At 39.8% G+C, this 22,109-nt stretch overlaps 1 protein-coding gene across 7 annotated transcripts in view; it reads right to left on the bottom strand.

Annotated features, from left to right (window-relative positions):
* IFT56 (intraflagellar transport 56) overlaps positions 1–14,727 on the bottom strand; it is an 84,805-nt gene extending 70,078 nt beyond the window's left edge. For 3 of the 7 annotated variants that reach the window (XR_010121417.1, XM_063641658.1, XM_063641657.1), the window contains exons 1-6: positions 14,608–14,702; positions 13,680–13,817; positions 10,202–10,294; positions 8,147–8,261; positions 5,532–5,581; positions 574–719 (exon numbers count right to left, since the gene is read on the bottom strand). Coding sequence is in view for 6 of the 7 variants with exons in the window: in XM_063641658.1 (XP_063497728.1) it covers positions 574–719; positions 5,532–5,581; positions 8,147–8,261; positions 10,202–10,294; positions 13,680–13,817; positions 14,608–14,610 (545 nt within the window). In the remaining variant the exon portion in view is untranslated. Of the gene's footprint in view, positions 1–573; positions 720–5,531; positions 5,582–8,146; positions 8,262–9,899; positions 9,976–10,201; positions 10,295–13,679; positions 13,818–14,607 lie in introns of those variants that run through there. The other 4 variants (XM_063641660.1, XM_063641659.1, XM_055284172.2 and 1 more) reach the window with 3 other exon arrangements.
* Between the last annotated feature and the right edge of the window lie 7,382 nt (positions 14,728–22,109).

Below are 22,109 nucleotides of genomic sequence, written 5' to 3'. Positions count from 1 at the left end.
AGAAGGTAATGCAAAAGAGGATGGAAGGAAGGGGGATGAGATATTTTTGGGAAGGGAGAGAGAGGCCAAGTGTTTAGTGATAAAGTTGGAATGTAAATTCTTAAGAATGGTTTGTATCTAATTTTGTCAGCAAGTTACCTACAATGTAACTATAACACTAAGTTTGATACATCTAGACCATACATTTCAACCGGGGTAATATCAATATCACCCCCAAAGGGGAAAAATTGGTTCTTAATGGGAGGATGAAAAAATCATATTCATTTTATATGTAAAGCACAGTTATACATATGGTACATAAATGGATATATATTAATATACATCTATCAGTATATGAAAATTTCATGAGAGGGCATTTGGGGGGAAAAGTCTTTTAGAAGGGTGACAATGCACAAAAAAGGTAGAGAAAGCCTGATTTAGACAATATCTAATTCTTAATCTCACCAAATTATCAACTAAACAGATTTGAACATGTAGTGGTACTAGATCCAGAGGACACTAGATTCTCAAACTAGTTACAGAAGAAACTAACAAAATGAAAGAAATGTAGAGTAGGCATAAAAGGACACAGACCTGTTATCTAGCAGTATTCGCTTATATATATCTATAGCTTCTTGGTAGTGAGATCGCATATAGTGGATTGAGGCCAAACTGAGTTGATCTTCTGTGACATCCTGAAGATTTTGATGAAAGCTCATCAATTTTTTCTCATCATTAAACTAAAATTGTGAGAGTGAAAAAGACATGTAAAGATTCTTATTAGTGTTGTTAGAGAAATCACTATCTATGTGATAGAGATTTTAACTCTTCCTTCTTTAGCCATTGTGTCTCTCTCTTCTTCCTATTTCCCTTAGGTTCTTTGTCTTCTACTTCATTTCCCCTGCAAAGAAAGAATGGAAATAGCCTCTGGAGGCATAGCTTGACAATGACAATGGAAAGCCTTTAGGTTAGAGTTAATATTATTTGACCCCTCCCCTTATCTTTTCTTTTTCTTTATATTTTCTCCCTTTCCTTTTTTTTCTGTCTACTCTCTTTACTATTACCTGGTAACATTTTTAATCTGTTCTTTCTTTTTTTTTTTGAGACGGAGTCTTGCTCTGTCCCCCAGGCTGGAGTGCAATGGCACGATCTTGGCTCACTGCAACCTCCGCCTCCCAGGTTCAAGCAATTCTCCAGCCTCAGCCTCCCAAGTCCCTGGGATTACAGGAGCGTGCCACCACGCCCAGCTAATTTTTTGTATCTTTAGTAGAGATGGGGTTTCACCATGTTGGCCAGGTTGGTCTCGAACTCCTGACCTTGTGATCTGCCCACCTCGGCCTCCCAAAATGCTGGGATTACAGGCATGAACCACTGTGCCCAGCCAATCTGTTCTTTCATATTTCATTCTTCTTGGTAGACAATAGGGAATCAAAATGTATTTCTCATCAGGTAACCTAGTGTACTCAATTTTTAATTTCCTGCTCTACATTTTTTCATCCTTTCTTCAGTTACTATACATTGTTGTTGTTTGAGATTGTCAGAATTCTATCCCAACCTTGTAATGCTTATTTCGTTAGACGGCTGCTGCAAATATTAGTTGCCTTTTGCTTATATATGGGGCAGAACAGATATATTTTTGACAGTGACCCTTAATATGTAGATTGCTCACTCCTGCCTGTTACAGAGAATGACTTATTAGCTTAAAAATTTTGTAAAGAATTGTCTTCTGTAGACTATCTAGTTACATGGAAAAATGTTCATGATACACTTTTAAGTGAAAAGCCTGGTTATAAAACAGAATATACACTATGATCCAAATTTGGCAATATAAATATAGATATATATACACACATAAAAATACAAATTTTTTAAAGACTGGAAGAAAAGAGAGTAAAATATTACAGTGTTAGCTCTATGTGGCAATCTTACATGAAATCTTGGTTTTTGTATGTATGTAATTTGCTATTTCCTAAAAGTACTGTGATGAACATGTATTATTTTTGTAATCAGAAGAAAAACACGATAAAATATATTTCTTTAAATTCAAAGACTTTCACTACTAATAATATTAGAGTAGCTTATAGTATGCAGTGCTCCCACCAAGAACATCTAGAAAATCTTAAAAACTACTGAAAAATCTGTGTAAAAGGGGCCAGGGCAGTGGCTCACACCTGTAGTCCCAGCACTTTGAGAGGCTGAGGTGAGCAGATCACTTGAGCTCAGGAGTTTGAGACCAGCCTGGGCAACATGGTAAAACCCTGTCTCTAAAAAAATTAGCCAGGCATGGCGGTGCACACTTGTAATCTCAGCTACTTGGGAGGCTGAGGCACAAGGATTGCTCAAGCCTGGGAGGCAGAGGTTACAGTGAGCTGAGATGGCGCCATTGCACTCCAGCCTGGGTGACGGGGAGTGAAATCCTGTCTCAAAAAAACAAACAAAAAAAATCTGTGTGAAGGGTTCAGAGAGCTACCAAGTGAGTGAAGACTTGAGATACCAAGATCCCAAGCAGAACAAAAGTGCAAAGAGGTGATTCTGATATTTAGTACCATTTTTTCTCTAATGGTACCTACCAATTCTCAATTGGTGGCTGAGTTGCTGAAAATTAAGCAGAGCTTCAAGAAGTCTTATGGGCTTAATGGACAAAAAAATAGAGATTGGGGCCCACCAAGCTATCAGTTGGGACCATTGGAAAGCTACCCTAGAAACAGAGGTAAAATGGAAATAGACCAGCTTTAAATTGTTACAATCTCTGACAGGTATCGTTGATTTGCCCCTTTTCTATGTGCCTGCCAGAAGTAAAAGTAAATTCTAAATCCTCTCTGGAAGAAGACAAAAGCATCCAGAGACTCAAATTATCTCTATATATTTTAATATACAATAGCCAGCATTAAACACAATATTGCCAAGCAAACCAGGAGATAAGAACATTTGACTGAAAACCAGGAAACAGCTGTCTACTATTGGAATTACTAGACATGGACTTTAAAAATAACTGTTATCAATATATTTAAGAAATTAAATTTAAAAGTAGGAAATTTTAACTGGAAATTAGAAATTTAAAAAGTAATAAAATGTAAATTCTAAAAATAAATACAATAACTGAAATTAAGAACGAAATAGATAAATGGAATAGCTGATTAGACAGCTGAAGGACGATGATTAGTAAAATAAATTTCTGCAGGAAATATACAGAAAATGTGACAAAGTGTTTACATGTGATACAAATAAAAGGTCTATATACATACATATTACTGGGAGCCTAGAAGGAAAGAAGAGAGTATAGAGCAGAAGCAAAATTTGAAGTAACAATGACCAAGGATTTTCTTAATTAAAAAAAGAAAAGACCTCGAGCAAGCACTATGAACCTGATGTAGTGTAATACAAAGAAAATCGTATCTGGGAATATTATAGGAAAAGTGCTAATAACAAAAACCAATGTATAAATCTTAAACATGATCAGAAAAAAACATCTTCATAGGAGCAACAATAAGACTGATGGCTAACATCTCAGTAGAGACAAGGACCTAGGAAGCAATAAAGCAACATCTTCAAAATGCTAAGCAAAAATAATTACCTACCTAGAACTCTACACTGAGAAAAAAATCCTTTAAAAAAGATAGTCAAATAAAAATACGTTTAGACAAAAACTGAGAGAATTCATCACCACTAAAGGAAATATTAAAGGAAATTCCTCAAATGGAAAATGATTTTGGATAGGAGCACAAACATGCAAGAAGAAATGAAGAGCAATGGAAAGGATAAATATGGCTAATTACAAATGAATATTAACTGCATAAAACAGTAATAAAACAGTCTTATGGGATTAGAAACATATAGACACTTAAAATATATTTCAAATTTGCACATAAGATGGAGAGTAAATGAGTTTAAATGATCTAAGGTCCTTTAATTTTCTAGAAATTGGTAAAAGTACTAATCAATATCAAACTTTTTAATATGCAAAAGACACATGATATGGTAACTGCTAAAATAATATTAAGAATGTACATAACTAGCAAGCAAATTGAGGATAAATACATAGTTTTTAAAATCAATCCAAAAAAAGACAAGAAAGGAGAGAAAAAGGAACATAGACCACATGGACCAGCTGGGCAAATAGAGAACTAATAATAGGATGGCAGTTATGAAGCTAACCGTATTTGTAAATACATTAAGTAAATGGATTATATACTAGAGTTTTTTTTTAATAAAGATTTTAACTGGATTTTAAAACCCACAAAACTCATTTATATGCTGTTTATAAGAGTCACCTTAAATTTAAGGACGTAGAAAGGTAGAAAGTAAAAGGATAGATGAGAGATATAATAGGCAAATGCTACCCAAAAAAGCTAGTATAGCTTACAAATATGACAAAGAGAAATTTTTTAGAGATGAGAGATATTTCATGATAATATGTTTCAGTCTACTAGGAAGACATTATTGCTAGACAGTCTACTAGCAATTCTAAGTTTGTGTGCACTTAATGGCAGAGTCTGCAAAACATGTAACGCAGAACTAAAAAGAGAAAGAGACAAAGTGACAATTACCATGTGGAATTTCTAAATGTACCAAAAATAATTATTTTCATATAATGCCTGTGGATGATTAAACTTTCTGTAAAACAACTTAGCAATATCAATTAAAAGCTTTAAAGTTGCTCATATCCAATAGGTATGTCCATTTCTAGGATGTTCAGAATGACATTTTTATAAATTTTTAAAATTATAAATAATCCAAAAGTCAAATAACTAAGAAAAGTTGAATAAATAATGGCACATATGATGCATTTGGTGGAATGCTATAAAACAATTTTTTAAATAAACAATTATTTAAAATTTTAAATTTGAAAAATTATTTAAAAATAATTTTATCATTATCAAAATTTTTACAAAGTTATACAGCAATTCTGAAAAGTGTATATTTATTTCTAGGAGTCAGGAGAAGGAGACTCTGAGTCTGTTTCCTAAGAGATAATAGGATAGTTGACACAAACTAAACTTATTTTTTTTTTTGAGACAGAGTCTCGCTCTGTCGCCCAGGCTGGAGTGCAGTGGCACGATCTCGGCTCACTGCAACCCCCGCCTCCTGGGTTCAAGTGATTCTCCTCCCTCAGCCTCCCCAGTAGCTGGGATTAAAGGCGTGTGCCACCAAGCTCGGCTAATTTTTTTTGTATTTTTAGTAGACACATGGTTTCACCATGTTGGCCAAGCTGGTCTCGAACTCCTGACTTCAGATTATCTGCCCGCTTCAGCCTCCCAAAGTGCTGGGATTACAGGCGTGAGCCACCATGCGCAGTCTAAACTTCTTATATGACTGTTGCTTAAGGAGAAATAAAACCTAACATCTCTGAAAAAATTCAGCAGGTAAAGAACATTGATAGAGGAGAAAATATCAATTTCTCCTCTATACAATTAACAGTTATATTCCACTTGTTCTAGAAAACCATTAACAAGAATTTCTAATTAAGTATCTCTCACTAGTGTTAGTAACAAGAAGGAAGAAAAATAAAAATATTTTTAAAACAAAAAAATGTGAAATGAGAACATAAATACCTTGTGAGCCAAGTGGAAGAGGAGGCGGTTTTGGAGTCGGCTTTTTGAAGCTGAAAAAAAAATCCAAGCTGCTTATTAAAGAACTCAACAGTCTAGCAGTCCCTTGTAGGAATGAAATGAGACTCGGATGAATCTTCCCAAACCTTACTTATCTGATCCTAATATGTCTCTGCTAGAATACATAGTGTTTGAGTCTGGTCTCCACCTGCAGTAGCGAAAACAGCATCAAGAACTAGAAGAGAAATGTGCTAAGATTCTGCTCTTCTCCACTGCTTGTTCTACCTGATCTTATTACGGTGATCCACGACGCAACACTCCACACACAGGGTTATAGTAGCAGCCCGCCTCTGTGTTGTTCATATACCAAACCAAACAGTGGTAAGAGACAACCACGGTCATCTCAATGTGTGTATGAATCCACTCTCATTCACCTCTTAGTCCCAGTATTCTTTGTTAATTCCTTCTGATATCTCCTTTTCCACAATTATACTGCCATATTTTCCTAAATACTAGCCCAGTCTCTATCCCACAGATTTTCTAGCATAATTATGTGCCATACTGAAACAGGCAGTCAAGCAAAAATGTTAACAGCTTTTAAGTTCCAAATCTCCTTTACACTCTTGGAAAACTTTCTGATTCTGGATACCCGATTCTTTTTTTTTTTTTTTTTTTTTTGAGATGGAGTCTCGCTCTGTCGCCCAGGCTGGGGTGCAGTGGCACAATCTCGGCTCACTGCAAGCTCTGCCCCCCAGGTTCACGCCATTCTCCTGCCTTAGCCTCTCCGAGTAGCTGGAACTACAGGTGCCCGCCACCACGCCCGGCTAACTTTTTTGTATTTTTAGTAGAGGCAGGGTTTCACTGTGGTCTCGATCTCCTGACCTCGTGATCAGCCCGCCTCGGCCTCCCAAAGTGCTGGGATTACAAGCGTGAGCCACCGCGCCCGGCCTCTGGATACCCGATTCTATCTCTTTTACAGAAAAAGTCATACTTCAATGCATAAGAAAGAAAAAAAAATATGGAAATAGAGATAGCTACCACGATCACCTTATATGTGTCTAACACTGTTCTTAGCACAGATAAAGCCTACAAATATGAGATAAAGTAAGTAATATAAAAGACCTTATAACTAAATTAGGAAAAACTACACTAGTACATATGAAATAATTTGGGTGCAAATCAAGAGAGGCTTTGCTGGGCGTGGTGGCAGGCGTGTCTGTAGTCTCAGCTACTCAGGAGGCTGGGGCTGGAGGATGGCTTGAACCCAGGAGTTTGAAGCTATAGCATGCTATGCTCGGACCTATGAATAGCCACTGTACTCCAGCTTGGGCAACATAGTGAGACCCTGTCTTTTTTTTTTCAGAGTCTTGTTCTGTTGCCCAGGTTGGAGTGCAGTGGCGCAATCTCGGCTCACTGCAAGCTCCGCTCCCCGGGTTCATGCCATTCTCCTGCCTCAGCCTCCCGATTAGCTGGGACTACAGGCGCCCACCACCACACCCGGCTAATTTTTTTGTATTTTTAGTAGAGACAGGGTTTCACCGTGTTAGCCAGGATGGTCTCGATCTCCTGACCTCGTGATCCGCCCGCCTCGGCCTCCCAAAGTGCTGGGATTACAGGCGTGAGCCACTGCGCCCGGCTGACTCTGTCTCTTTAAAAAAATAAAAAAGTCTTCAAGTTCCATGTTTGCCATGAATTTGGGCTGAAATTCTTTATATGTATAAATTAATTCTACCTCGAATACATTCTTCCCAATCAAACATTACAGTGCCCACTTTCTCTGCATTTCCTTGAACTTAATTTGGTTCATACTTTAACAAACTTTTTTTTTTTTTTTTTTTTTTTTTGAGGTGGAGTTTCACTCTTGTTGCCCAGGCTGGAGTGCAATGGCGTGATCTGGGCTCACTGCAACCTCCACCTCCCGGGTTCAAGTGATTCTCCTGCCTAAGCCTCCCGAGTAGCTGGGATTACAGGCATGCACCACCTTTTGTATTTTTGTATTTTTAGTAGAGATGGGGTTTCTCCATGTTGGTCAGGCTGGTCTCGAACTCCTCACCTCAGGTGATCTGCCCACCTTAGCCTCCCAAAGTGCTGGGATAATAGGCATGAGCAACCGCGCCCAGCCATCTTTAACTTTTTCTACCATGTTTCCCTTTTATTCTTATTTTTTAATTTGAGTACAATCGCCCTGAGATGAATATCATATGTAAGAAAGCAGAAGGGATGATTTCTGGATTCTTCAAACTGAAATTGCTGGGTTTCTCACTTAGAAACAGGAAAAGCAGCCATAAAGTCCACAGCCATAAGAGCCTGAACAAAACTATACCTAACTACCACCAACAGCATGCCCACCCTCCTGTGATGGGGCCTAAGAAAGACACATGGACCTTTTTCTTCTTTTGTCCTTCTGTTTTTTGGCTGTAGCCTGGTGGGGCGTAGCACTAACTCTCTCTTTAAACATAGTTACTCTAATCCAATATTCTTTGAGGATTAAAGCTATTTTTTTAGCTTTCTAATATCAATTTTTTTTCTCAAGAGAAGAAGGAATACATTAAGTTTTAAAATCTTCAAAACAACTCTTAACTATGAATGAAGAATATCAGATATAAGAGCCCCTTTACCTTTAAATCCAGCTGCTTCAGCTTGTTTATACATCCCAAGAAAGAAGTAGGTGCAAGCTAGGTTCACCCAGACTTCAGAATTACAATTTTCCTCTTTCGTAGCATTTTCGTATTCCTGAAATATATAGTAAGCAGTGATCTCGTTTTGGCAGCAAAGCAATTGATGGGCCATTCTTCCATAATGGAATAGGATTTCATACTGAGATTAAGCAACTTCACATTTAGGGAATCCTACACACTCTGCAATTATTCTATCCTGAAAAGGTTAAATACTGAAGCTAAAGCTCAGTCCTGCATCTGCAGGGCTATTGTCCATATAATCTTATACTTGTGGTTTTTGTCCCCCAATTAATACTGATAGGGACTAACAAACAGTAGAAACAAAAAAGTAACTGAAATATTTTATTTCTGCTAACTTAAAAAGACATACAAGATACCCTTTAAGAAATTCACACATTCTTAAAATCTGATGGCTTTAATACACTACAAGTTTCATTTCATTCTAATTGTTTTCTGGCTTTTTTGGCATTGAGGGGGCCTTCATATTTTTAAAATGTTTTGTTTTTCCTGCCAAGGACACTTTCTAAGACTCACTTTGTTAGTGACATTTTCCATATACTCTCACTTTTTATCGGTCTTTCCCAGGTGCCTTTATTTCATTTTCTTACTACAAGTGGGTTGTTCTTTCTATCCTCCTATGCCTTTTACTAATACTACCAGCCTCTATTCTGTCCTTTTCACATCTTCCCTTTTCCTTCACCAACTTTGTTCCTTTGTTCTTCAACTCGCCTCCTCATTACCTGTCCTTGAATATTTTCATTTTAGTTATGAAGGTTCTTCAAATTTGCTTAGATTACATCTTGGGAATGAGAATATGTAGGAAACGTGGCCGGGCGCAGTGGCTCACGCCTGTCATTCCAGCACTTTGGGAGGCCGAGGCGGGTGGATCACGAGGTCAGGAGATCGAGACCATCCTGACCAACATGGTGAAACCCCATCTCTACTAAAACACACAAAAAAATTAGCCGGGCATGGTGGCGCATGCCTGTAGTCCCAGCTACTCGGGGGGCTGAGGCAGGGGAATTGCTTGAACCCAGGAGGCGGAGGTTGCCGTGAGCCAAGATTGCACCACTGCATTCGAGCCTGGGCGACAGAGCAAGACTCCTCAAAAAAAAAAAAGAAAGTAAATCCATAATCCTATTGATTAATTATTGTAGATGGGTAGGGTTTACAATGACCAAGAAAAACAATTTCCCCAAAACAATTCTACTTGTAAAAATATAAATATAATCATTCCTATGTCTAAAAATAACCAAGCAAAGGAAAAGTGAAATTCTCTTGAGAGAAGACTCATGAAAGTTTTTATCAAAATGGCTTAATTTCCCTGTTCTGAAGATTGACTTAATAAATGCTAATACCAATATGTTGTACAATCTCATTAGTATGCATGTAAAAGTAAAACGTACACAAGATACATGTACATATACAGTAGCCCTCCTTTACCCACAGGGGATATGTTTAAAGATCCCTAGTAGATGCCTGAAATCTTGGATAGTACTGAATCCTATATATATTATGTTTTTTTCCTACACATACACACCTGTGATAAAGTTTAATTTATAAGCTAGGCACAATAAGAGATTAACACCAATAATGGATAATAGAACTATAACACTATATGGTAACAAAAGTTATGAGGATGTGGTCTCTTTTGCTCTCTCTCTCTGAAAATATCTTATTATACTGTACTCACCTATTTTTAGACTGAGATTGACCTTGGGTAACTCAGATGGACCTCGGGAAGCAAAACCATAGACAAGGGGGAACTACTGTAATGGAACATATTAACATCAGATGATTACTGAAGCCATAAATTTTTAAAAAGTTAGTGGTCACCTTCATTAACAAGTATAATTGAGGAATGCAAATAGGTAACTTCTTTTTGTTTCCTTCTGCATTGTTTGAATTTTACCATGAACATGTATTATTATAATATAAAGTTTAATAACATTTTAAACACAGTTCTGTTAGGAAAAAAAATTTTTTTACACTAACCTCCAGAGCTCTCTTGTAGTCACCCAGATGAAAGGCACAATATCCAATCCACAAATTAGTATCCTCTTCTTCTTCCCCAACATGACGTTTGAACTTCAGGTTAAAAATGTATTTAAAAAACATGAAAATTTTGAATAGTAAACTCTCTGTTTAAAAAAAAATGCTATGTTGGGTTACTGACGAACAACAGGCAATCTAAGTATTAGAAACATGACAATATGAGGTTTAATTAAACCTATACCTATAGGACAAGTATCTTCTAATTGTCACAGAAATTTATATTTTCAAGTATTTCATATTTGGCTTTCTGTATTTACCGATATTATACTCCAGAAAGCATTTGAGTTGCCTAACAATTCTGGGTGATATATAAGGAAGAGAATTATGTAAAATATTTAAAGCCAAATAACTGAAGGTTAGAGAGGCTGAACCATGAACTCAAGGCCACACGGCCAGCATGTGTGCTGGCAGGGACTTAAAGAAATGCCTGACTCCAAAGCCCGTGTTGTCACCCTCCATGCTCTACTGCATTTAACCTCCCGCTTGAGTCCTGTTGCATTAACACACTCATATATTTACTAATAGGTTGTAACCTTTCACTGAGGACAAGCCATTAAATCTTTCTATTACCCTTGAGCAGGCTAGCTTACAAGGCCTACAAGAGTTAAGGATGTTCAGAAGACTTGGCCTCACTTATGTCCATTGTGAACAAATATTTATGAATTCCTCAGCCAACAAAAGAAAAGCCTTATTTTGGAGGAAAAGACTGAGACCTTGACAGAGAATTCTGAATTTCCATGGTAAGATGAGTTTTTTTTCACTCTACAGGGTGTAAATCAAATAGGGAGCCAACACATATTTACGGAGCATCACTATAGAACTTCAGGTGCCTCAGTCATTACAAGATGAAGACATCCCTTTGATATTTTCTTGTCTGGGCTAAGAATTTACTCCTGTAGCTAACTCTACAACATTAGAAATCCTCTCATACCAAATGCTATGAATTTGAGTATCGTGCCTTAATTCTAGAGAAATTCTCATGTGAGGTTTCCCTGAATTCCCTGGAGCTACAGGAAAGCCCATGAGACTTCCTTACTCCAAACCATAGCAGTTTCCATTCCCACGCAGCAGGGTACTCCAACTAACGACCTAAGAATGTGAGCAAAGAGCAGAGCCTCCCTGCCAACTTAAAGGCAGCCTGGCCCTGTAATCCCAGCATTTTGGGAGGCCAGAAGCAGGAGGATCCGTGGAGCCCAGGAGTTCAAGACCAGCCTGGGCAACATGGTGAGACCCCTGTCTCCACACACACACACAAATAGCCAATCAAATGAAAATTAGCCAGGCATAGTGGCACGTGCCTGTAGTCTCAGCTACTTGGGAGGCTGAGGTGGGAGACTTGTGTGAGCCCTGGGAGGTTGAGGCTGCAGTGAGCCACCATCACACCACTGCATTCCAGCCTGGGTGACAGAATGAGACCCTGTCTCAAAAATAAAATAAAATAAATAAAGGCAACCTGGTGTTATGCAATAAGGAAAATGTGGTCATTGTCTTAGAGAAAAAAGAGGAAAACAGACTGATGAAAATAGATACATACATAGCACTCAGTCCACTGATTCACAGAACTAGAAGTTTCTTCCATGCCAACTCCCCCACTGTAAAGATGAGAAAGCTGATGCCCAAAAAGCTAAACAACACGCTCAATGCCAGAGCACTTAGTAAGAAGGCAAACTAGGCCGGGCGCGGTGGCCCACGCCTGTAAGCCCAGCACTTTGGGAGGCCAAGGCAGGTGGATCACCTGAGGCCAGGAGTTTGAGACCAGCCTGGCCAACATGGTGAAACCCCATCTCTACTAAAAATACAAATATTAGCCAGGTATGGTGGCAGGCACTTCTAATCTCAGCTACTCAGGAGGCTGAGACAGGAGAATTGCTTGAACCAGGGAGGTGCAGGTTGCAGTGAGCTGTTGCGCCATTGCACTCTAGCCTGGGTGACAAGAGTGAAACTCCATCTCAAAAAAAGAAAAAAGAAAAAAAAAAGAAAGTGAACTATTCATGGAAGATGGAGAAATATATGTAAACCTAATTATAACAATTATTAATGGTAGATTCAGAGTAACATGGATGGAGCAGCATTTTAAGAGAAATGAGTGTGGCACAAGAAAACCAGACCATGCTGTCAGAACTCTTCATTCTTTGGTGCAACCCTTCACCCTCCTATAACATGTGTTTCCCACAAAGCAGTTTTTCAAAGTGTAGTCTCCTGGGACCATTTCCATCAGAAGCACTTAGACTACTCACCTTAAAATGCAGATTCCTGAGCACCACTGCAGACCTAGAGCAGAAGCCCAGGAATCGATCTCTTATTAAGTACCCTAGGTAATTCCAATGTATATTAAAAGGTGAGAACTACTGCCTTGGAGATTTGAAATATTTTCTGGGGCTATATTTTCAACCATAAGCATGTTAGAATTATTTAAATTTGATCAAAATTTTAGAACACATAATAGGAAAAAATCATACATTGAACAAGGGTTGGGATAAGCAATGTGTGAAATGACATTGTATTAAATATCTCTTCATATTTTTAGATTGTAATCACCATTGGTGAACTAGACATACTCAAAAGTGGCCCTCAAGAAATAAGTTTTTTTGGTTTGTTTGTTTTGTTTTGTTTTGTTTTGAGACAGAGTCTTGCCTTGTAGCCCGGCTGGAGTGCAGCGGCATGATCTTGGCTCACTGCAACCTCCGCCTCTCGGGTTCAAGTGATTCTCCAGCCTCAGCCTCCTGAGTAGCTGGGACTACAGGCACGTGCCACCACGCCCAGCTAATTTTTGTATTTTTAATAGAGACGGGGTTTCACCATGTTGGCCAGGATGGTCTCGATCTCTTGACTTCGTGATCTGCCCGCCTCTGCCTCCTGAAGTGCTGGGATTACAGGCGTGAGCCACCACGCCCGGCCAAGTTTAGTTTTTTTAGTTCATTTTTTATCAGGTTTATAGTTAACTTGGAATTTGGAATCTGTGCCTGACTAGATTTACAGGGGATTTGTACAGGAAGCCCCAGAATGCACCCACCTATTTCTTTTATTTTTTTCTTTTTTTTTTTTTGAGACGGAGTCTCGCTCTGTTGCCCAGGCTGGAGTGCAGTGGCGCAATCTCGGCTCACTGCAAGCTCCGCCTCCCGGGTTCACGCCATTCTCCTGACTCAGCCTCTCCGAGTAGCTGGGACTACAGGCGCCCGCCACCACGCCCAGCTAATTTTTTGTATTTTTTAGTAGAGACGGGGTTTCACCGTGGTCTCGATCTCCTGACCTCGTGATCTGCCCGCCTCGGCCTCCCAAAGTGCTGGGATTACAAGCGTGAGCCACCGCGCTCGGCCCGCACCCACCTATTTCAACAGCATAGCAACCAGCATTCACCCAAGCATTCATCTACAGTCTGGTATTCATACGCTAAGAAGCAACGTTCTTTGGGCATTACCTCCAACAGGGTAATAGCTCCAGTGAAATCTCTTTTTGAAAGTAGCTCCTCTAGTTTTGGAATCTTCCTATCTTTCTTCTTTCTTTTGTCAGTGTGCTGTACGCCTCTGCCTACAGCAGGTTTGGCCCTTGAAAGCATCTGTAAAAGAAACAAAGACAGCTGTATGGTCCAGTTCTGATTATCAGATTGAAACTGAGAATGACAGCTCTGTAATTTATAAATCAAGGCCGGGCCCAGTGGCTCACACCTGTAATCCCAGCACTTTGGGAGGCCAAGGCAGCGGATCACGAGGTCAGGAGTTTGAGACCAGCCTGGTCAATATGGTGACACCGCATCTCTACTAAAAATATAAAAATTAGCCGGGCGTGGTGGCACGCGCCTGTAGTCCCAGCTACTCCGGAGGCTGAGGCAGAAGAAACGCTTGAACCTGGAGGCGGAGGTTGCAGTGAGCCGAGATCACGCCACTGCACTCCAGCTTGGGCGACACAGCGAGACTCCATCTCAAAAAAAAAAAAAATTATAAGTCAAATCCTTAACAACGAACCCCAGGAAAGCCTATTCAAACTCGTTTTGTAACAAGTATTCTACTAGAAGAGCCATCACCCAATACTTAGGAAGGACCAAAAAGCTATTCCTAACTTTATCTTCTCTGGCTAGAGATGCTTTCGCACAGCTTCTGTCATCTCAGCTTTCCCTTCCTCTGCTTCCCATCCCACGAGTGGTTTAGACTGGGTAAACGGAGAAGCAGGAGGGAAGAAAGAATCGAGGTATTTACAGTTGTATCTCTGTCCCCCGTGGGAACACGGGGAGAGCTGGTGATTACCCTCTGCGGACACACCTAGACTTTACACAGAAGTGTGCTGGGAACCTCTAATCGCCAGCCTCAGGACCTACTCAAAGTACTCCCTCACTGTTCAGAGCCACTAACCATCTTGACGTCGGTCTTGTGAGTCCCCTCCAGATAGCAAAGGCCGCTCCTCAGCGTTTCGCCGCATCCACACAGCACGCTCTGTCTCCACGGCAACCCCGCCGGGAGGCTGGTACGTACGGGAGAAAAGCTCGTTGGAGAACCAGCGCCCGCGGCTTCTTGGTTCCGTGCAGCTTCTGCAGCGGAAGAGCAGAGGTTCCTCTTGGGAGGAGAGCGTCGTTCTCTGTGCTGATAGCGAAAGTTTGGTTGTGTCTCTATTTATGAGTTTACTTTAGGAAAAGGCGAATTGGAATGGCATTGTTTTTCAAATGCAAGTTTTCTGGGAAATAAATTTTCAGGGACCACTTCCGTTTTGGGCCGCGTTGGACTCCATAGCAACCCTTGGCTATGTGCACCGCAGAATCTTGGTCTCCGGCTGGTGCGGGAAGCTTAGAAAATTTCTGTTGAAGGGGTTGTAGTTCTGTGATTTGGAGGCAGGAGTGCACCAAAATACTGTTTCCTATTTCCACAGATACACCTACACACAATAGAGAACTGTAATAAATATTTGTCGATTGAATGACTTAATTTATCTATCTTACTCCTGAACCCAGTTAATACAGGGGCAACCATAGTCTTTAAATTCACGAAATCGTGGAATGTTAAAGTTGGAAGGGACCTTACAGGACCTCTGGTCAACCCCTCAGAATTAACAGACTGAAGAACTAACATCTTGTTAGTTAACTAATGTCAGCCTAAAATAACCAAAAAGCTCAGGGATCCAGTTGAAAGAGTTTATTCAAGTGCAAAGTGTGAGGGCGGCTATCCCGGGAACCACTGACAGCAAAGAATGGCGATCAGTGCTCCCTGATGTAGGGAAAGGTGCGGGTCGTTTATATCGCCAAAACGGGTGCTGTACGTAATTACAGCATTTTCGAGATGAGGCTAAGGTACACAGAAGATTCAATTCACTACTATTGATTACACTCTAAGGGGGCTGTTTAATATTCTATTGTAAAGAGGTAACAATCACAAGGGTCTCTATCTCCAACGTCATTTAGTCTGAATAAAGAATAAAAAATCTGGTTAATATATAACATCAACACAAAGATCAGGAAGCAACAGTCATGCACCAGAGAAGAAAAACAGCCATATTCTGTGATTTAGGTTACAGGGCTTAACTTTTCCCCTTGGCGTAACACGTTTGGAAGGTGCTGAAGTTTTCTGTTCACATTTTCCCCTTCTCTTCAAAAGCTTTCAGAGAAAGCATTATAGAAGAATTATATTCTCAGGCCGTGTATTTGATCAAACCTCATGTCACTAGGAAGGCCCCTTCCTGGCAGTCACATCCCAGGGCGGAGGGGAAATTGGAAAGGACCAAGTCCGTATTATAATGCAACAAGGGAAAGTAGTTCTGGAACCTGATTCAGGCTACGTGGCTGCCTCTTCAATCAAACAATTCTCTGAGTAGTCTTTGTTCTAATTTTCTCAGCTGTGTGTTGACCCAATTGCAGATAAATACCATAACAGCTCTGCAGACAAAGGCAAGACAAAACAGGAACTATGGTAATTCCTAAAATACATAACAGCTTTTGCCACCAAGTTCCCCAAGATCTCAATCAACTACTTAACCAGTAGCTTAGAGAGGGTTTTGGATCCGAAAGGTTAATTATTAGAGTTTTTCAAATCAGTCATTAATTTGGTGACATTATTTGATTCATCTGGGATAGAAACACAGCATTCAGTTTCTGTCATAGCACAGGTTCCTCCTTGGGCTGCAGTGAGTATGTCTAAGACCATACAGTTTTGTAATACAGTCTTCTCATGAGAGTAACTTCATTATTTAATAATGAGACATTCATGTGGCGGTCATTTGGGGCCTTTTGTGTGTAATTGGTTAGGGCCTCTACATGGCAAATGACATCTTCAATACCCAGTTGTGGTACAAAGACAGAAGCGAATCTAAGTGGCTTCTGGAAGGTAAGAACTTTCTATTTCTTCTGTTAAAGACACTATTGCGTAAACCTTTACAGTAAGTTCCAGATTCATCCTTTAAATAACATCCATCTGTAAACCAAACAACATCAGCCTAAGTAAGAAAAGTCTCTTGCAGATCAGTCCTAGGAGAAAACAAGTTTATCAATTAGAGTTATGCAATTGTGTGGTGTTTCATCTGAAAGTGAAGGAAGAAGAGTTGCAATATTTAGCTTATTACATCTAGAGATGGTGACATGAGAAGCTAAAAGAAGTGAAACTTCCTATGAAGCTAGTCTACTCATTGAATAATGTTGAGTGTGGTGTCAGTTTAGCAATGCTTCCACAGAATGAGGGATGAAAACAGTAAGGGGAGTTTTAAACAATTTCTTTTCTCCCAGAGTGTAAGGAGAAAAGGAAAGGCCTCTTTAAGTTCCATGGAGCACCCCCATTCTTTATTTTCTGCCTCCACCTGTTGTTCTTTCCTTTTTAGTTTTTGGCAGTTCTTTTTAATGTGATCAGGCTTTTTGCATTAATTGAAAGTGTATGGTTAGGTCTATTTGGGGGTTTATAAGGATATTTTGAAGGTCCAAATTGTGTGGACATTTCTTTCGACTGTAAATTCATAATTTTATTAACCTTGCTCTTTTGTTTGGCCTCCTTCTCAGTTTCGTCTTCAGTTATGAGACAACTGGGCAGCAAGACTGACCAAATTATGAATTTGAGAAGTGTCCCAGCGAGAGTTTTGTCTTTTCACTATTAGTGCTAATTCTTCATCTAACCCATTTATAAAACTGTAGTTGAGAAGAATATCATCTTGATTATTAGCTTAGCTTTATTCAAATAAACCCAAATATTGTTTAAGTTTACTCACACCTCTCAAAATATATTACTGAATCATCTGGATTTTGTTGACCTTGTTGTATTTTAACTACAGTCAGCTACTCTTAGAAACAGTGAGGAGTGGCTTGAAGCAATGCCTTTGCAGTTTTGTGTGTCTGCCTACAGTCCTGAGCATTTATGAAAGTATTCTGAGAGATTTCTATAATGGGCCTTGTCTGTCTAATCTTTTTTTTTTTTTTACTTTAAGTTCTAGGGTACATGTGCACAATGTGCATGTTTGTTACATGTATATACATGCACCATGTTGGTGTGCTGCACCCATTAACTCATCATTTACATTAGATATATCTCCTAATGCTGTCCCTCCCCCCTTCCTCCACCCTACGACAGGCCCCGGTGTGTGATGTTCCCCTTCCTGTGTCCAAGTGTTCTCATTGTTCAGTTCCCACCTATGAATGACAACATGCAGTGTTTGGTTTTTTGTCCTTGTGATAGTTTGCTGAGAATGCTGGTTTCCAGATTCATCCATGTGCCTACAAAGGACATGAACTCATCCTTTTTTATGGCTGCATAGTATTCCATGGTATATATGTGCCACATTTTCTTAATCCAGTCTATCATTGATGGACATTTGGGTTGGTTTCAAGTCTTTGCTATTGTGAATAGTGCCACAATAAACATACGTGTGCATGTGTCTTTATAGTAGCATGATTTATAATCCTTTGGGTATATACCCAGTAATGGGATGGCTGGGTCAAATGGTATTTCTAGTTCTAGATCCTTGAGGAATCTAGAACACTGTCTTCCACAATGGTTGAACTAGTTTACCGTCCCACCAACAGTGTAAAAGTGTTCCTATTTCTCCACATCCTCTCCAGCACCTGTTGTTTCCTGACTTTTTAATGATTGCCATTCTAACTGGTGTGAGATGATATCTCATTGTGGTTTTGATTTGCATTTCTCTGATGGCCAGTGATGATGAGCATTTTTTCATGTGTCTGTTGGCGGCATAAATGTCTTCTTTTGAGAAGTGTCTGTTCATATCCTTCACTCACTTTTTGATGGGATTGTTTTTTTCTTGTAAATTTGTTGAGTTCTTTGTAGATTCTGGATATTAGCCATTTGTCAGATGAGTAGATTGCAAAAATTTTCTCCCATTCTATAGGTTTCCTGTTCACTCTGATGGTAGTTTCTTTTGCTGTGCAGAAGCTCTTTAGTTTAATTAGATCCCATTTGTCAATTTTGGCTTTTGTTGCCATTATTTTTGGTGTTTTAGACATGAAGTCCTTGCCCATGCCTGCGTCCTGAATGGTATTGCCTAGGTTTTCTTCTAGGGTTTTTATGGTTTTACGTCTAATGTTTAAGTCTTTAATCCATCTTGAATTAATTTTTGTATAAGGCTTAAGGAAGGGATCCAGTTTCAGCTTTCTACATATGGCTAGCCAGTTTTCCCAGCACCATTCATTAAATAGGGAAACCTTTCCCCATTTCTTGTTTTTGTCAGGTTTGTCAAAGATCAGATGGTTGTAGATGTGTGGTATTATTTCTGAGGGCTCTCTTCGGTTCCATTGGTCTATATCTCTGTTTTGGTACCAGTACCATGCTGTTTTGTTTACTGTAGCCTTGTAGTATAGTTTGAAATCAGGTAGCGTGATGCCTCCAGCTTTGTTCTTTTGGCTTAGGATTGCCTTGGCAATGCGGGCCCTTTTTTGGTTCCATATGAACTTTAAAATAGTTTTTTCCAATTCTGTGAAGAAAGTCATTGGTAGCTTGATGGGGATGGCATTGAATCTATAAATTACTTTGGGCAGTATGGCCATTTTCACAATATCGATTCTTCCTATCCATGAGCATGGAATGTTCTTTCATTTGTTTGTGTCCTCTTTTATTTTGTTGAGCAGTGGTTTGTAGTTTTTCTTGAAGAGGTCCTTCACGTCCCTTGTAAGTTGAATTCCTAGGTATTTTGTTCTCTTTGAAGCAATTGTGAATGGGAGTTCACTCATGATTTGGCTCTCTGTCTGCTATTGGTGTATAAGAATGCTTGTAATTTTTGCACATTGATTTTGTATCCTGAGACTTCGCTGAAGTTGCTTATCAATTTAAGGAGATTTTGGGCTGAGGTGATGGGGTTTTCTAAATATACAATCATGTCATCTGCAAACAGAGACAATTTGTGTCTGTCTAATCTTTAGCTTTACTTTCTGATAGTCACATGTGAGTTAGTTGATATAAATCAGAATAACCAGGGCCATAAGCTCAGATATTTAATTCAAATTCCCTGGCAAAACCAACAGGATCCTGGTTAAGGTCGGGGAATTATTTAACTATGTCTTTAAGTTCTACCTTAGACCATGGTTGATAAACTAAAGCAGGTTTCCCTCTATTAGATGCTGGATGTTCATGAAATGAAGCCAAAAAAGTGGGAGCAGGTGGAAGGGGAGGAGAAGGAAGAGAAGGTCAGTCTGGGCAAGGTAGTTCTGATAAGGAGGGATAGAGAGAAGGGGGAGCAGAAGGAGGAGAAGCAGCAGTTTCAGCAGCTTTTCTGAATTAAAGTTTTAGAGGCTTTTCATTCTCTTTCTATAGGAAAAGAACTCTGTCACAGCCTCTTTTGCATGCTTCTGGGTAGCATTGGAAATAACTCTCCAAATTATATTGTTTAATTCTAGAGCTGGCTTTTTCTAATTGTGCATGTGAGCAAACTAACTTAGGCATTTCACAAGTACCCCACTTTGGCCATTGTAATTCAAGATCTTCTTGGGTCAAGTAAGACCATTTTTCCCAATACTGACAGGAGGTAGCAGGTGCAATGGCTCACACCTGTAATCTCAGCACTTTGGCAGGTTGAAGCAGGAGGATCACTTGAGCTCAGGAGTTTGAGATGAGCCTGGATGATGTAGTGAGACTGTCCCTATAAAAACTCAAAAAATTAGCCCAGTATGGGGGTGTGCCTGTGGTGCCAGCTACTCGGGAGGCTGAGGTGGGAGGATTGCTTGAGCCCCAGAGGTGGAGGTTGCAGTAAGCCGAGATCGTACTACTGCACTCCATCCTGGATGACAGAGTGAGACCCTGCCTCATAAAACATACAGACACACATACACACATATTTATGTATGTAGGTTGTGTATATATATATATGTGTGTATATATATACACACACACACACACACACACACACACAGGAGGTGGCACCATAAGTCTTGTACATAAATTTAGCTGGAGTTTCTAAAAGTGGGTCCACCCTTAAAGAGGACTTTGTTTTAGATGAACAGTTGTCCATAATTTGTATCCTCTTTTAAATTGACCAAAGATTGAAAGGGAAAGATGTTTTGGGTCTAGTGTGCTGCTTAATAGTTTTTACTCCTCAAGGTTTCACCCATGAGTCACCTCTCCCCTCTTATGTGTCCCAATGAAACCCAGAGATTTCTGGCGGTTTAAGGCACCGGGAGCCCAACCCCTTATGTGTGCCCACCGAGTTAAGCAGATTTCCCTAGAGCATAGTTACACATCCCAAGCTATGAACTCTGACATTCTTACATGACTTCAATCACCTAAGGTGCTTTTCTTCTGGGAGGAACAAGGTCTTTTGTATTTGGGACTTATGTTCTCATATGAACCCTTTTATAAATTTTTGGTCACTCAAGAAGAAAACTTAAATGTCAATTTTTACTGAGCTCCAAAACCTGGGTCACCAACCTGGGTCCAGTTTAAGACCACAATCAATTTTTTTTTTTTTTTCTGAGTCATAGTCTCACTCAGTTACCCAGGCTGGAGTGCAGTGGCATGATCTGGGCCCACTGCAAGCTCCATCTCCTGGGTTTAAGCAATTCTCCTGCCTCAGCCTCCCAAGTAGCTAAGATTACAGGCACATGCCATCATGCCTGGCTAATTTTTGTGTTTTTAGTAGAAATGGGGTTTTGCCATGTTGGCCAGGCTGGTTTCAAACTCCTGGCTTCAAGTGATCTGCCTGCCTCAGCCTCTCAAGTGCTGGGATTACAGGTGTGAGCCACTGGGCCTGGCCTAAAACCACAAACTTACCTAAAGCCACAAACATTCACTTTCTCTTTTCAGAGAGAGAACCTATGTTGTTCTCTGATCAAATTCGAATGACCAAAAGGACCATACAAAGTCTAGCAAGTAGTTCAACAAACAAACCTTAACCTCAAAGAAAAGTGAACGTCATAAATCTGTGAAAGACAATACAAGCAAACAAAACTTCTATCTTAAAGTAGAGCTTCAATTCCATCTCTGTGGAGCATAGAACTGAATCGCTTGCGTAAAGTCTGAATCTCAGTCAAAGCCAGGGAGATTCAAAACCGGAGAGGAGCCTTGCCAGAGCCCCCTGCCAGTTCCAATGAGGTGGGACGAGCAAAAGCCACTCCTGTAGACACCAAAGCTCCGAATGTCAGCGAAGAGGCACAGATCTAAGGAGGCCCACTTAGAGTCTCTGGATCATCAAAATGTCAATCTAATATAATCAAACAGCTCAGGATCCAGTTAAAAGAGTTTATTCAAGTGCGAAGTGTGAGAGCGGCCATCAGGTAAACACAGACACCAAAGACAGAATGGTGATCAGTGCTCCCCAATGTAGGGAAAGGTGAGGGTGGTATATATAGGCAACCACAGGTGTGCTGCACAGAATTACAGCATATTACAGCATTTTCTTTTCTTTTCTTTTCTTTTTTTTTTTTGAGATGGAGTCTGGCTCT

The sequence above is a fragment of the Symphalangus syndactylus genome, chromosome 6 (assembly GCF_028878055.3).
Source record: "Symphalangus syndactylus isolate Jambi chromosome 6, NHGRI_mSymSyn1-v2.1_pri, whole genome shotgun sequence".
NCBI lineage: Eukaryota > Metazoa > Chordata > Mammalia > Primates > Hylobatidae > Symphalangus > Symphalangus syndactylus.
Note: the sequence above shows the minus strand (reverse complement) of the source record. Positions and strands in the feature narration are given on the sequence as shown.